The following is a 15,288-nucleotide window of genomic DNA, read 5'->3' as shown; positions in this document are numbered from 1 at the left end:
GTCTAGGTCTCCAAATTACATGCAGGAGCGAAATGAGCTCCTTTGTGTATTTATCGGGGGAAATAAATTGATGCATTGGCTGGGCATGGGTTCCAAAGGAATTGTTTTTCATCTAGTGTGATTGACCCATTTTGCTGCCATTGATCCACATTTGTGTGTAATATATCTAACAACTATCTGCTAGTTTGATGTAACACAGTGTATTGTCTAAATGCATAAGAGCATCTTTAAGATAATTAGAGGACTTCACAGTTACAATATTGCTTCCTTTACCAGCCTCTTTGACTGTAATTTCGCAATTTTATTTAAATGAAAATCCACTCCGCTTTATATGTTGGGTTGTGATAACATCTATTCCAATTTTGCCGATTTTTAAAATATGTATCCCCTCCTTTCTCTAAATCGGTTGTGATTCAAAGGTTTCTATGTCATTCTCCTTGCATAGTATTTTTGTAAATTGAGACTACAGCTTAAGATCACTACCAGTACTTTGTGGAATATCAATATGAAGGGATGTCATTTGCATAGTATGAGTGAGAACGTGTGGGCTTTCTTTGGCCTGCTGCAGGGGAAAACGCTGGGGTGCTAAAACTGTGCTGACTGACTGCTGTGAGGTTGCAAAGACTCCTTCCAAGCATCAGCAGTGCACAGCAATGCAGTTGGCACTCAGTCTTCGATCCTTCAGCTGCCCAGTTGCAGCACACATCCAGCAAAGGGAGAAGAGGGCGGGAGCACAAGCCTGATAAGGAGCACAGGCCCGATAGCACAGATAGGCACCTCAGCATTCCTCTCCTTGACCCATATTGTGCTAGGAAAATACTGAGTTGGAATTATCCAACTTTGAGTCAGGTGTCAGGAACCCACTTGACCCTTGAATATGGATGGAGGAACTAGCTGCATGTCCACTCACCCGCAGCCACCCTCTTCTTAAGGTTGCAAGTCCACTAAGATAATCAGGCACTTGTGAGGTCCAATCTGCTGTTGCAGTTGTGTGAGGGAAAACTGCCCAGCATCCCTGCACTCATAGATGCTTGTGAAATGGGCATGCTACCAGTACTGTTTGTGAAAATGCACTTAAATGATTCCAGTTCAATGTTGTCAACACTCTTTTTCTTTCAGTCCGTTATGCCTGTATTTAGATGTCTCAACACACTTGAAAGAAATGTAGAAAAGTGCAATGTACACATAGATTTTAAAGACTGCCACATGGTTTTTCAACTGTTCTGCAAACATGGTAAGTCACAACCATGTTATGTTTGATCATTATTATCAATGCTGTTCCTCTATTTATGCCTCATTTACGTCTGCAAACTTGTATTACTTTGCTTGAATGTTTAGTCAGTTGAAAGGAATGGTTCGGTCAACAAAATATTATTGTCACTATGGGTCGGCCATGTGCTTTTAATCATAATTCGATCGATCGTACAAACATTTCCTATGCACCTTACCCGAGTTTTCGTCTGTTGAAAACAAGCAAAATCAAGCAGCAGGGCGCAGCCATTTTGTGATAATCCTATCACTTGCCGCATCGCCGTGGGTGACCTGCGTTTGCGGCACTAAATGATATCCCCCGCCCCTGAGCCTGACATCACTAGACACGTACCGCCCATTTCACAACGCCAAAGCACGTCTCGTGTCAACATTCTTTGCGCCTCAGCTAATGACGTGTCGCCAAGGAACCGGCAGGAAGCCTCTTTCCTCGACAAGTATAAACAGAGCGTTTCACAACAGACAACAGCAGATTTTCTTTTCCATTTCTCTCGCTGTATTTCTTTGAGTACTATGTGACTCGTTTCTGTGCTCTGGTCAGCTACCTTCGTTGCTTGTAGCCCGTGTGAACAGATACCAATACGATCGCTATAAATTATTTTCGTTTCTTTACCACACAATGGCAACAATAATGCCCTATCTGTACGAGCCCGAGTATTCCGAGGAGGAATTACTGGAAAGAGCAAGCTCTGTAGATGATGGGGATTTGGACAACAGTTGGGCAGACGTTTCAACAGATGAAGAGCCTGGGCCTAGTCGCATGGATGGCCTTTCGACCTGGTGTACCTGCAATCGGTGCGTGCTAATGCCAACCGAGGTGGAGAACTGCTGCTGCCGAGAAAACTCTGGATGCTTGTCCTACATATCGCAAGGCGATCCACAGCCGCAATGTGTTACCGAGCTGCCAGACTTCACAGCAGTCTGTCTCACACAGTCCGTGTTGAGGATTTTGATGGTGCTTATGCACGAACTTCGCGCAACAGTATGCCCTCGTAATCCAAGTAACAAGTAAGTGTAGTCTGGTTGTGATGTCAGTTAGGCCACTACTATTTCACGTTTGTCCCCTATATTCTCGTAACTTCAAGATATCATTGTCATATCCGTTTAGTCTTGCAATTCTCTAGTAAAAGTCGCATAAAAGTCATTCAATATTGTGCAGTGTCTAGTTAGTATTTGTCCTGGCAAAAATGCCATTGCATACAAGAATTGTCATTGACAACCAATGTTTAATATACTTATCTTGGTAATTTAAAAACAGATTGTATCTTTCTCTTTCATAGGTGGTACCATCTGGTGGCCTATCGTTCGTCCACATGGTGGCTACATGGGAGGCTTGGACACCGCGTTCGACGAGTAATACCCGCCTGTGTCGTTGGTGCCATTAGACAAACTTTCACCAGCGACAGTGGTCAGTACAGGGGATTTTCCATCGCCGAGCTGCAACCAGACCTTTACAATGTGTAGTATTTTTGTGCCATCAAAATAAAAACCAAATAAAACACAACATATTTTTTATTAATGGTTGTTTCAGTTTTTAAGTGAATCAAGTGTGTCTCCATTCAGCAGTGTTCCGGTGCCTTGTCTGCACGCCTCCCGGCCCATCCATCCCACCCCCCACTATCAAAGGCAGTTCGCACCAGTGGATGTGCGCTGCCTTGGGGGGCTGTCAGGTGCGCAAACGGTCAAGGTGCCAAACAACATGTACACTTCAAAAGGTATCCCACTCCCAGGGGCCATTGCTCACATGGCCTACTCAGACCCAGTGTCACCAGGCAGGCCTCCCCCGAAGCAGACCGCGCCCGTGCAATCCACATAAGTGTGTCTCCATTCAGCAGTGTTCTGGTGCCTTGTCTGCACGCCTCCCGGCCCATCCATCCCACCCCCCACTATCAAAGGCAGTTCGTACCAGTGTATGTGCGCTGCCATGGGGGGCTCTCAGGGGCGCAAACGGTCAAGGTGCCAAACAACATGTAAACTTCAAAAGGTATCCCACGCCCAGGGGCATTGCTCACATGGCCTCCTCAGACCCCGTGTCTCCAGGCAAGCCTCTCCTGAAGCAGACTGCGCCCCTGCAATGTAGATAATGCCACGACATATACACGTCATTCATTCACAAACACACCCCTTTTTGTTATTCTTTATAAACCACTGGATATTTACCATGAGAAAATCGTTGAGCACTGCAAGTCAACTCGTGAACGTGCTACTCTGTGACCGCTTCGAATGAACTCATCAGTGTGCTACCTGTGAACATCTCCCAGTTCTCCTGCCACTAATTACTCTGCTTGCTGAATCCAACTGTTTGTTGATCAAGGTAAGGACATGTATCCTAATCATATCTCCTTCATTTGTAAATTTATATCTATTCCGAAGTATCTAACTGCGTAGTGCTATGTTAATTTGTATCATTGCTATTGACTTGAGTTTCATTTGCTATGTTATCGGTATATCAATCATTGTCAATTGGCATCGTGTTGCATCCTTCGTGGACCGTGCCTATAGTATAAGCATGTTTCATTTTCATGCATGATAGAACATTCAAGGGATGAGTAACATGTTCTAATTTTCAACACATCAATGAATCGTTTCCTATAATACAGCCGCACACGCTGCACTGGTTTTGCTGTGGTGCCCAAAAGAAAGCGTGCATCGAACAATGTATGGTCCAATTCATTCTTTCGCACATGCTTATGCAAAATAATTTTCTAATAATGTTGACCTTTATTTTGCAGAATTTACAACAATGCCTGCATGTTCTATTTTCGGTTGCCCTTCGAAGACCCATGACAAATCCGAAGGCATTACAATGCATGTATTCCCTAAGACTGTTGATCGAATAAGAGAATGGGTCAGACGTTGCGGATATCCACTGGAAGACCTTGAAAGTAGAGTCAACCAAGTCTTTGGAAGACAAGAGGGGTCATCGATACCGCATCTGCAGCCTGCACTTCTCACCGGATATGTACGACACATCCTTGTACACAAAGAGGAATCAACCGAGAACAACTCGGAAATTGCTCCCAAACGCTATTCCGACTTTACTCCTGAAAATGCTGCCACAGGTGAGTCATGCTTCCGGATTTAGCTTTACACCTGTATTTTCGGTTTAAATTCCACTTATAGTACTTTCAATATTTATGTGATTGAATAGCTGTTGAAATAATTACTTTTTTGTTAAACATCAGTCTTTGTTTTGTAGAACCCACTTAGAAAAATGATTTATGGGAATGGATAACTATGCTATATTATGCGTTTCAAGAAGTGTCATTATCTCTTATTCAGTCTCCTTACATGCCATTTTATAATGTTGGAATTTCTAAATCGAATAATACTTTCCCTTTACCACTCCATGACTATCCACCGAATATGAAGGAGCAAGATTCAACATCCATGTCTTGCCTGGAGTCATCAACCACTTCGAGCGCGTATTAGGTAATCTTACCTAGCTATTCTGTTCCAGACTGGTTTTATGTACGGAATTCTAGATTATGTGATCGTATTTTTGCAACGTATAATTGCATTACACAATGTTTCTTTACCACTTTACTGTTGATAAGTACCTATGTGGTCTTTCAAAATTGTGTGTCCCGTTTCCAATCTTTTCGACATCACTAATGAAAGTACTGTTTTTCAGGGAGATGCTGAAGCGTCCACTGCAATCCGAACACCCCTCGTAGTAGATCCGGTGTCTGAGGTATGAGTCTTCATAGCTCAATAGGACAAGATAATCCGATCATATTTTCGCAATGTATCATTGCATTGCACAATGTTTTTTTGCCACTTTACTGTTGATATGTACCTTTGTCGACTTTGTCCCGTTTCCAATCTTTTTGACCTTACTAATGCAAGTACTATGTTTCAGGGAGATGCTGAAGTGTCCGCTACAATCCGAACACCCCTCGTAGTAGATCCGGTGTCAGATGTATGGGTCATCATAGCTCAATAGGAAGAGATACTCTGATCATATTTTCGCAACGTACCATTGCATTGCACAATGTTTATTTGCCACTTTACTGTTGATATGTACCTTTGTCGTCTTTGTCCCGTTTCCAATCTTTTCGACCTTACTTACAAGTACTGTGTTTCAGGGAGATGCTGCAGCGTCCTCTACAATTACATTATCCATTGTGGGTGTTCCGGAACCAGACCATACAGTTGCTCTGGAGCCAGAGGTATGCGCACTGACAGTACCATCGAATAAAAGAAAGTCGGTCTAATTACAGACCCTCCAGCTTATAGCGATTTTGCGATCCCCCAAAATGCAGCGAAAACGGCCGTTTTGCGCAAAATGCCGCAAAAACGGCCGTTTTGTGCAAAAACAGCATCTTTAAAAGACATTTTTTTTTTTTTTACTTTTTTGTTTTTAAGTAATCTGCAAAAATTACTGTTTTAAGAAAAATTATACTCAGGGTGCCAGGTTCTCAACTTTTTTTTTTACACAAGAAATGAAATGCGCTAACATGTCTCATCACTTGCGCCCCAAAAAAGTGCAGCCCAATCCACAAGGGACACATGAATGGGCACATTTTATATGCGCGCCTATTCAGATGGCCTTTTTCACCTCCTTGATCAAATAAAGTGGCGTTTCTGTCAATTTAAAAGCGCATCCCTCATTTCCAAGCAAGATGCACTTTTAAATGTGTAGAAATTGTAGGCAACCCTACGCGCACGGGATGTGGGGCTGTCTCTGCATGACAGGGTCTTTCCTGGCCCTGTCATGCATTTCTTTTAAGGTATGAACCGCTGCTGTGTCGCTTGCATTTCTGTTCCTCAAACAGGATAAAAATTAATTTTTTGGGTCGCATTTTACAGCGGCAGGCACCTGGAGGGCCTGTCCCTGTGAAAGGCGCTGGGAGCTTGCAGAACACTGTCGGGAGAGCGATTCTATTCAAAGTACTGCCCATTTTGATGGCAAAAATCTATCGAATGTTCCAATTTGACCTATTTCGTCCAGTACTATTCGATCGATTTTTATAAATACTGAACATGTGTTGTGGGGGTGTCACCCGCTCCCCATGTTCAGTATTTTTGGTCTAGGGTGGTTGCAGAAGTGTGTTCCCCTTTTTCTTCAAAATTGGAGGCGGGGACAGAAAAAAAGAAAATAACGAAAAAGGGACCCTGCGGAGTCAGATCCGACCCGCGTTAGAGGGATGGATCTGGCACCGCAGGGTTGCAGGGGAAGCGGCAGCGACCAAGCAGTTAAGTAGGGGAGGGGATGGGGCAGGGTAGTGGTGAAAGGTACATTTTAGCTTGTTTGGCAGAAGTGCAAATCAATTTGCAGCGAAATTGACTACGGTCAATTCCGCCGCAAATAATTACACTTCGGTCAAACAACCCAGAACAACATTCAAGGCAGCTAGCCAGTGCACAATTTGCGCTACAGCTCAAGCCTGTGGAAATGCGCCGGTCACCTTTGAGAATAAGGTGACCTGCTCATTTCCAAAAATGGGTTGTCTAAAAATAGCATATCCTCTGTTCTTTTTTAAATGCCCCATTATTTGAGGAACTGGGTCAAATGTACATTTAAAAAAATAAAAAAAATGGTTACACTATGAGAGAGAGGGAGAGTGATGGGTGAGATGTGAAGTGATAGGCAAGAAAGCAGAGGGAGAGCAGTGGGTCAGAGGAGGAAGCACTGCACAAGAGAGCAGAGGATGCAGTGATGCGGTGGGCCAGAAATCTGAGAGCAAGCAGAGGTACAGAAAGTAGAGGGAGCGTGTGGTCAGTGAGCCAGAAAGCAGAGAGGAAACGGTTGTCCAGAAAGAGGCAGTGAGCTATATTGGGAAAAAGGATGAGGGAAGAGTGCGATAGAATGGGAGAAAGGATGCAAGATGCAGAAGCAGCACAAAAGAATGAAGGACTGTATATTGCGGGAGGAATTGTAGAGTGTAAGGTGTGAGTTGGGAGTATGATTTTGAGTGTGGCAGGGGCTGGGCAGTTTAAATTGTGACTTGACAGTGTGACATAGCATGTGAGTATTTGTATGACAGAGTGAGAGGTTAAGGAATGCAAGTTGTGATGGAGAGTTGGTGAGCTGTGTGTTGGTGAGAGAGGTGTGCGGGTGTTTGGGGGATTGGAGAAGATAGAAGGGGAATATTTTCAGCATTACAATTGATAATGATCAATTTAGTTAATACTATTAAATAGGAATGAACATTAAACCAGAAATGTAGCCAAATCAAACACTGTTCTGCCAAGCCAGAGACATCTGGGACTCTTCCTATTAAATTAATACAAAAGATACATAATAATGATGCCCTGGCTCTCTTGTAGTCTTGCACTATGCCTATTTCCTGCAATGTGGCAATCTTACACCCTCCAGTTAGTACAAATTGTCCCGCAAAAATGCTGCAATAAATAAAGGTTTGTGCCGCAAAATTTGCCATTTCATGCCGTAAAATTTGCCATTTCATGCCGCAAAATCCTGGAAGGTCTAAATTAGATGTGTAATGCCAATGACTTATTTTAAATGGATACTTTTTTTGTAGGGATGTATACAAGATCCGTATAATGAACCGGAGTAACGTGTATCAGAGTCGGTCCGCCAGTTTGCTGATGTTAGAGTAAAGAAGGTTTCAAAGAAAAGAAATAAAAATAAGGTTAGTTATAAACACTTTCTATTGTTGGCAAAGGTTTTGTGCAAAGGCCTTCATTATATGCTTTTTTTAATGTCATTTGTACAACACTGTATGTTGGATTTACACTGAACATCCATTTTCCTATCTGTCCTGTAGTTGCCCAATCGAGAACGGACTATGCAGGCACAGACAGCGATACAAATGACAGATGCTGCTTGCCAAACTGTTTTCACCATGGAGGAACTATTCATTGAGGCACGTCGTGTTCACACTCGAGATGCCTATGTCCAATGGCAAGAAAATGAATTTAATAAAACCCGCGATTCCAGCAAAGTGTTCTTGGACCATTGCTACAATGCTTCCGCTCCGCCAGAGGAAGGTGCAATTGAATTTATAGAAGATAGTTTTACATTACTCGATGAGCACTTCACACAATCGACACCCGCCAAACAAAATCCCCCAAAAAACAGTCCACATTGATGTTTTTTCCTATCCATCGTCAAGTAACAGATGTTGAAATGACAGAAACTGAAGCATCAACACTATTGACCGACGAAACAGACAACGATATCGACTATAGTATGTCCTGTTTTGCTGATATGTCCACCACGGGTCAGTCCGAAACAATAATGTTGCTTGATGACAGTATTATAAAAGAGGCCAAATACATAGTATTCGATAGCAGCTTGATGGAGATTATAAAGATGGTGAAATGTGTGCATTCAGTAGGAGGGGAAGTATGTGGAAAACCATTGGTGAGCGTGACTCGTCTAACACAAGGCAGTAACCTGAAAATACATGCCACCTGTGAAAAGTCACAAAGCATTTTCATGGTCCGCTCAACCGATGCTGGGGAAACTGCCAGCTGGCAATCTACTGTGTGCATCAGCTTTACTTTTCAGTGGCTCTAGTTTCATGAAGTTATCCAGTTTCTTTCAGTTTGTGGGATTCCATTTCATTTCCAAAACGCAATACTACGAATACCAACGTGATTATCTATTCCCGGCCATCAGTGATGCTTGGAAAATTTAACAATTGGCTATTGAAAGTACATTCCCCGACAAACGGTTCAGGCCAGCCGGCGATGGACAGTGTGACAGCCCCGGATTTTCTGCTAAGTACTGCACCTACCATCTTCAGGACATGGAAAGTAAGAAAATTGTGAGTTCGGTGGTCGTGCAGGTGTCCCAATGTAAATCCTCGGTGGCCATGGAGAAACTTGGTTTTATAAAATCACTGGAAGATCTACAATCGAGGGGAATGCAAATCGAACTCATAGCCACGGACAGACACGTTTCAATAGCCAAGACAATGAGAGAGCAGTATCCAAATATTAAACATCAGTTTGATGTTTGGCATGTTGCCAAATCAATTAATAAAAAAATCTCGGCTGCAGGGAAAAAAAAAGGTTTTGAAAGTATTTCACAATAGTCCCAGTCTTTCAGCAACCATCTTTGGTGTAGCTCCAAAACATGTGATGGGTCTGTGGAAATTCTACTGGAAAAATGGCGCTCACTGATGCACCACTGTTCCAACGTTCACCACTGGACAGAAAACCAACATTTCCACCAATGTGAACATGGCCCTTTGTCCCCAGAGCAGGCGCGGAAGAAGAAGTGGTTGATACCATCTTCAGCTCCACATAAAGCCCTTGAGAAGATTGTGTTTGATAAAACTCTATCAAGAGATCTGAAGGGACTCACAGAATTCTGTCACACAGGAGATTTGGAGGTGTTCCACAATATGTGCCTAAAGTACAGGCCAAAGAGATTGCATTTTGGCATCCAGGGTTTGAAATGTAGGACTTTACTAGCGGTATTAGCGCATAACGAGAATGTGGGCCGTGAACAATCTAGGACAGCTGGAAATTTAGGGATGCTTCGCTACAATATGGCCTTTACAAAAAGAAGCAAAAAATGGGTGGTCAAGCCAGTATATGATGAAATGGAATTCGATTTTGTGAAAGATCTCATTGTTAATGTCATCGAGATGCATAGTCATGGAATCGCGCACAAATCTGTTCAGAGCACACATACATTGCCACAAAACATTGCCAGCGTCCCATGTCCACCCAAAGCCGAGCTTGTTAAATCGTTCAAATCCCGGTTGAAATGATGACCGTCTGTTTTTAATTTTGCAAAAAATGTTTCTATAATCTGTATAAATAAAGCATGCATTTTGTCTTTTGAAATCTATTCTTTCAGTCCTTTTCTTAAAAATATATCACAATTATTATGATTTGCTTTCACATTTCACAGTTTAGTTGAGATACTGTGGGACCTTAATTTTTCGTGTTAATCAACAATGGGTAAAAGTGTGTAAGAATATTTGGGTTTTGGCAGTTGACTTGCAATAAAGTTCTGCAAAAAGCTGAATAACTGTTGGACCTACAAAAGGGATTAGACCTAGGCCACAAAACATTCTAGGCAAGCAAGAAGTACTGACTGTAAAAACATGCCATGGGGTAGGAGACCATGAGATAAGCAGAGGTGGCCCTATGGGCAAATTTCACCTACAGCTGAGCAGCACCAGGAACAACGAGCCGACCCCTATTTCTTGAGCCCGTGTTTCAAAATTCATTTTCTCATGGATGCGTTGACACGGGATGTTGCAAAGCAAGAATGTACATTCATTTTGAGTGTAGGTCACCAGCTTTGAATTTCGGCTTGGGAGCTGTGAGGCCCCACCCGTCACTCGCACAGTATAAGGTTCTATTGTTTTTTGACCTTGAGATGCAGGTACCATTCCGAAAGGGATTGAATTGAAGGGGGGTGTAATAACGTATGATATGATAAGGTTGCCCATTCCGAAACTGCACCTAGTTACATACAAGTTCAGTTTTTGAGAAAACGTTGACACGAACGGAGGATTCTGCATCACGGTCTGCATTACGCCTAGAGAATGGAAATTGCAAATATAATGTAAGTTTCTCTTTAGACGATCTCATACCAGAACTAATTGAAATACGAATAGCCGACCGTTACTGATGGGTGACATTGTACTTGTTCGTTCTGTTTGGCATATTGCAATGAAGTGCTAGTACTTCTATCTACTGGGCAACAGGCAGAGGCGTAGACAGGGTAGGGCCTGAGGGGCAAGGCCCACCCAAAATTTCTAGACGTTCACTCAGCAGCACTGTGTAGGAATTTACAGATGTTAATGTCACTGTGGTGGGCCCAACTACATTAGCTTCAGGCCCCACTTGTTAGACAATCCTGGCCACGCCTCTGGCAACAGGGGCAGGCCAGCATCGAGACGCATGTAGACCACCACTTGTTTCTCCCTGGCTCTATGCTAATAAATCATTACATTGTTTTTGCAACTCAAATTCTTGCCCCAGTTTACGCATTACGGTTAGTGCTCAACATTCTCATTCGCACTATCCGTGGAAGCAAATAGCAGAGTACTTTGATATTCCACATTGTATTCTCTCGGTTCACATTGTGTCACCTCTGCGCTAATAAAGGAAATGAATAATTGTAATAAAGATCGCTACTGAGACACTTTTTGATTTTTATCTTTTGCAAACAGGTACATCGTGCTGTTCTGCGATTGTCATCTATTCCAAACCCCGACCGATGGCTTCTTCAACCGCCAGCTGCAGCTACATGTCAATCGCTGGATCTACTTGACCGTATTTTGGGACGACAGACAAGGTCCAATCTGTCCGTACGCGGTACCGGCGGCTAGGAGCAACATAACAACCTTTACGGTACTCTAGTGCCAAGTTGAAGCACCAGCTTTGCAATTCACTGTGCGACCGAAGTGCTTCGATTACCCAAAACGAACACCCTGTGTACCCAAAAGGAACAGCGCGTGACTCACGATAAACATTTGTGGATTTATTAAACGAGAGCAAAGAAAAAAAGTTCTATTTTAATTAATTAGGTCACACGCCGATTGTTATCGAAACATTTAATGTGAAATAAATGTACTTTACCAATTGTACAGCCTTGTTGTCTCCTCTTAAAGTACAGTTTCATATTCCTAATTGTGACGCGCCGCACTGTGAGATGATGTGTGTTGTTTTCCAGGTTCGCGTCTAGTCACGTAGTTGACGACTGGGCGCATTTGGCCACGCTGCCCAGCAACGTCACGGAGAGAGGCGGGGAATATAAATGATTTGGTGATGTCAGGCTCAGGGGCAGGGGATATGATTTAGTGCCGCAAACGCAGGTCACGCAGGGAGATGGGGAAAGTGATAAGATTATCACAAGATGGCTGCGCCCTGCTGCCTGATTTTTTCTTGTGTTCAACAGACGAAAACTCCGGTAAGTTGCATAGGAAATGTTTGTAAGATCGATCGATTCTGGTTAAAACCACATGGCCAAACCATAGGGACAATAATATTTCTGACCGAACCATTCCTTTAAGCTCAATAGATAACTTCTATTTGAAATAAAAGGAAGGAAACACGAAAAAGGATAATAAATAGAACATAAACAAGAGCAATGAATTAAGACGTGAGATAAGGAAATGTAGCAACCAAAAGTAATCCGTTTTTTTTCTTGGATTGTGGTCAAATGATAATAGATCTTCCCTTATAAACATTTAGAGTGCTCACTGTTTAAAGTTTTATTTTTAATTATTTTTTTTGTATAGCCCCAAAGACCAAGCAAGCCTGAGAGGCATCAGAGAGCTTTCAAGATAAAGAACAGAAAAGCTATATTTTTATCCAATACCATATAGCGGAATCAGCACAAAAAAGTGCGTAATAAGTTCTTTAAGCAAAGAGGTATGCCTTCAGACTCCATTTGAAACTATTTAGGTAGCTACAACCCCTTAAATCGGGGGCAGAGAGATCCACAGTTTAGGTATGGCACTAAAAAAAAGTGCCTTGATTCACAACTATCATTTTAGTGTGCGGTACCGTCAGCAGGTGAGCATTATTTGAGCAGAGCGTCTTGCGCGAAGGTAGCCAGGAAATGCTGCTATACAGATAGCTTGGAATGCTGCCGAACAGGCACTTATGTGCTATTGTCAGCGCTAGAAAGACATGCGAGCTTTGATGGGTATCAAATGTAATCCTCTTCTAGCATTGGAAACGTGTTCTCTTCTTCCAAGACCTTCAATTATTTGCACTGCACTGTTTTTGGATCACTTGAAGCTTCCCAATTTCTCCCTTGCTGCTTCCAAGAAGAAGACTGCTAGAATAGTTTAACTTGGCTCTGATTATGGCTCCAGTCACCAACGTACATTTCATTTTTGTCAAAAAAGGACGTAGTTGTCTGAGCAGTTTCAGATGTAAAGTTGCAGCAGGGGCAGTATGATTAATCTGCGCCTTCATAGTGAGCTCTAAGTCAAAAACCATATCAACTGTCTTGACTTTCTTTTGAATCGCTATGGCGCATCCAGCTACAGACAAACAGACAGGGCTGAGTTCTGCCAGTCTATTAGATGTACCTGCCAGTATCAGCTTCGTTTTGGCGTCATTCAGTGCCATCCCATTCATCACCATCCACTGCTGGATGAGGGTGTATGCCTTGTTGACAACCACAGTGTCCCTCCCAAAATCACCTGAAAATGGGATGAGGCACTCTGTGCCGTCCGCATAGTTGGTGTAGAATATACCTTTCTCATCCAGCAGCTTAATACAGGCATGGTGAATATATTGTACAGGGTGGGCGAGAGACATGACCCCTGATGAATGCCATAAGGAAGTTGAAACACATCTGCAGTGCCACTGAACACCCTAGCAGATCTGTCCGGCAGAATTGTTTTAATCCAGTTTGTAGCTGAGGATGAAAAGTAAGCAAAATGCCTCAATCTTTCGACTAGGATCTCATGGTCCACTAAGTGGAACCCTGCCCACAGATCCGAGACCATAGGTAGCATTATCCTGCCATGGCCCACAGCTTGTAAAATGTTGGTTTTAAGATCGATCGATGCTGTTTCAGTACGATAGTTACGTCTGAATCCAGATTGCCTCACCCCAGAATGTTATTCTTTGTTAAGTGTTCTTCAATCTGTAGATATGCTGCCCCATTAAGTATTTTTAACAAAAATGTTGCGACATTCGGTTCCAGTAAGTCCTTTTTAAAGAGAGGAGATATCCATACCTGCTTTATTATTTCAGGTACCTGGCCCTCCATAATGGAGCTATTAATGAATTTATTTTAAATGGTTTTAATGCCGATGTCCACGCTTTGACCACAACTGAGGGGCAACTATCACCCTTACAGGCTGTAGGTTCAAGCTGCACTAACATGCCTGTTACCCCAAATTCTGTCATTGGTCTAAAGTCAAAAGTTTTGTTGCACTTGTCCCCTGCACACCCAATGTGTTTGTATAACAAACAGTAGTAATGATATGCTTGTATCAACAAGTTTAACAAATAAGGTCAGTCATGTGGTTTTATACAAAGAAATGTTATTGAAAAAATCAAAAATAAACATAGCATCAAATGCATACATGTATGTACAAATCACATTAGAATCAATTTGTCAACCCATTTCTGATCCATATATTTTACATGAATTAGTTAATTAGTTTCTGTTCAACCGTCCCTTCATCGGAAGCACAAGTTCACAGTGTTTTTCTTTCATCAACCTTCACTGTGATCTATATTTCAAAAATACAGGTTAGAGTATATTAGCTCTTGAACATTAATTGGTAATGTATATTGCATCATATTATGCACTGTGTCTATCATGGCCCATCCCTAGTCATTCACCTGGCAGAGATAGGGAGAAGATGTTCGTGGTCCTCCGTTCTGAGTTGCTGGGGAATTTCGGCAGTAAGACCTATAGTATGAACAAGGTCTGAATAAGGGTCTGTCATATATCTAGAAATGTCAAGATATCTGTGTCTTAATGACTGGGATCAGTCAGTCCTCTTAACTTAACAGAGGTGTGTGGGATAGCGCTCTACTAAGTTTGAATCGTCGTGCTGCCTATGGACAATAATACTCCGTCAGAGAATAGGCAATATGCATCTGATTCCTCCAGAACAGAACCATATAATGTCAAAAAGACCATACCTAATGTCAAAAGTGATTGGATAATAACGTGACATGAATGCCTTTCTCAGAGTTCAGGCCGAGAGGTTGTGGCTGCTGGCCTGGTCTTATGTGGATGATAATGAAGGGCTTAGATTAGGCTTGTGCCATTACTTGGTCATTAGTATATTGCGGTTATCTCTACAGAAGCTTACCTTTGTGGAGCTTCTAAGATAGGTGAAGTATGGAAAGGGGTTCCTTAGTCCACCAACATGAGGCTTCTGGGTAAAGGGGTAACGATAATTGAGTAGGGCACTGAGGGTGTGTACTCATCCCCATCGGTCTAATGGAGAAAGCGCAAATTACATCTGCACTGTGCTTTACCGCTGAAAATGTCATGCCATAGGAGCTGTGTCCGTGCCATCCTGAGTGCGCGGAAAACACGGAATGGTCGCTGATATACCAAGTCTTGTTTAATAAAAGGCAGCATTCCTTCTGTTGTAA

General features: G+C 42.6%; 1 protein-coding gene across 1 annotated transcript in view; it reads left to right on the top strand.

Moving 5' to 3' along the window:
* The window catches only part of RAD9B (RAD9 checkpoint clamp component B), a 650,494-nt gene that overhangs the window by 269,462 nt on the left and 365,744 nt on the right, over positions 1 to 15,288 (top strand). Inside the window, exon 4 of the mRNA XM_069620274.1 lies at positions 1,120 to 1,234. Coding sequence (XP_069476375.1) covers positions 1,120 to 1,234 — 115 coding nt within the window. The remainder of the gene's footprint in view (positions 1 to 1,119; positions 1,235 to 15,288) is intronic.

The sequence above is a fragment of the Ambystoma mexicanum genome, chromosome 10, assembly GCF_040938575.1.
Source record: "Ambystoma mexicanum isolate Mex_15411 chromosome 10, UKY_AmexF1_1, whole genome shotgun sequence".
NCBI lineage: Eukaryota > Metazoa > Chordata > Amphibia > Caudata > Ambystomatidae > Ambystoma > Ambystoma mexicanum.
This window is presented reverse-complemented; position numbering and strand designations above follow the sequence as displayed.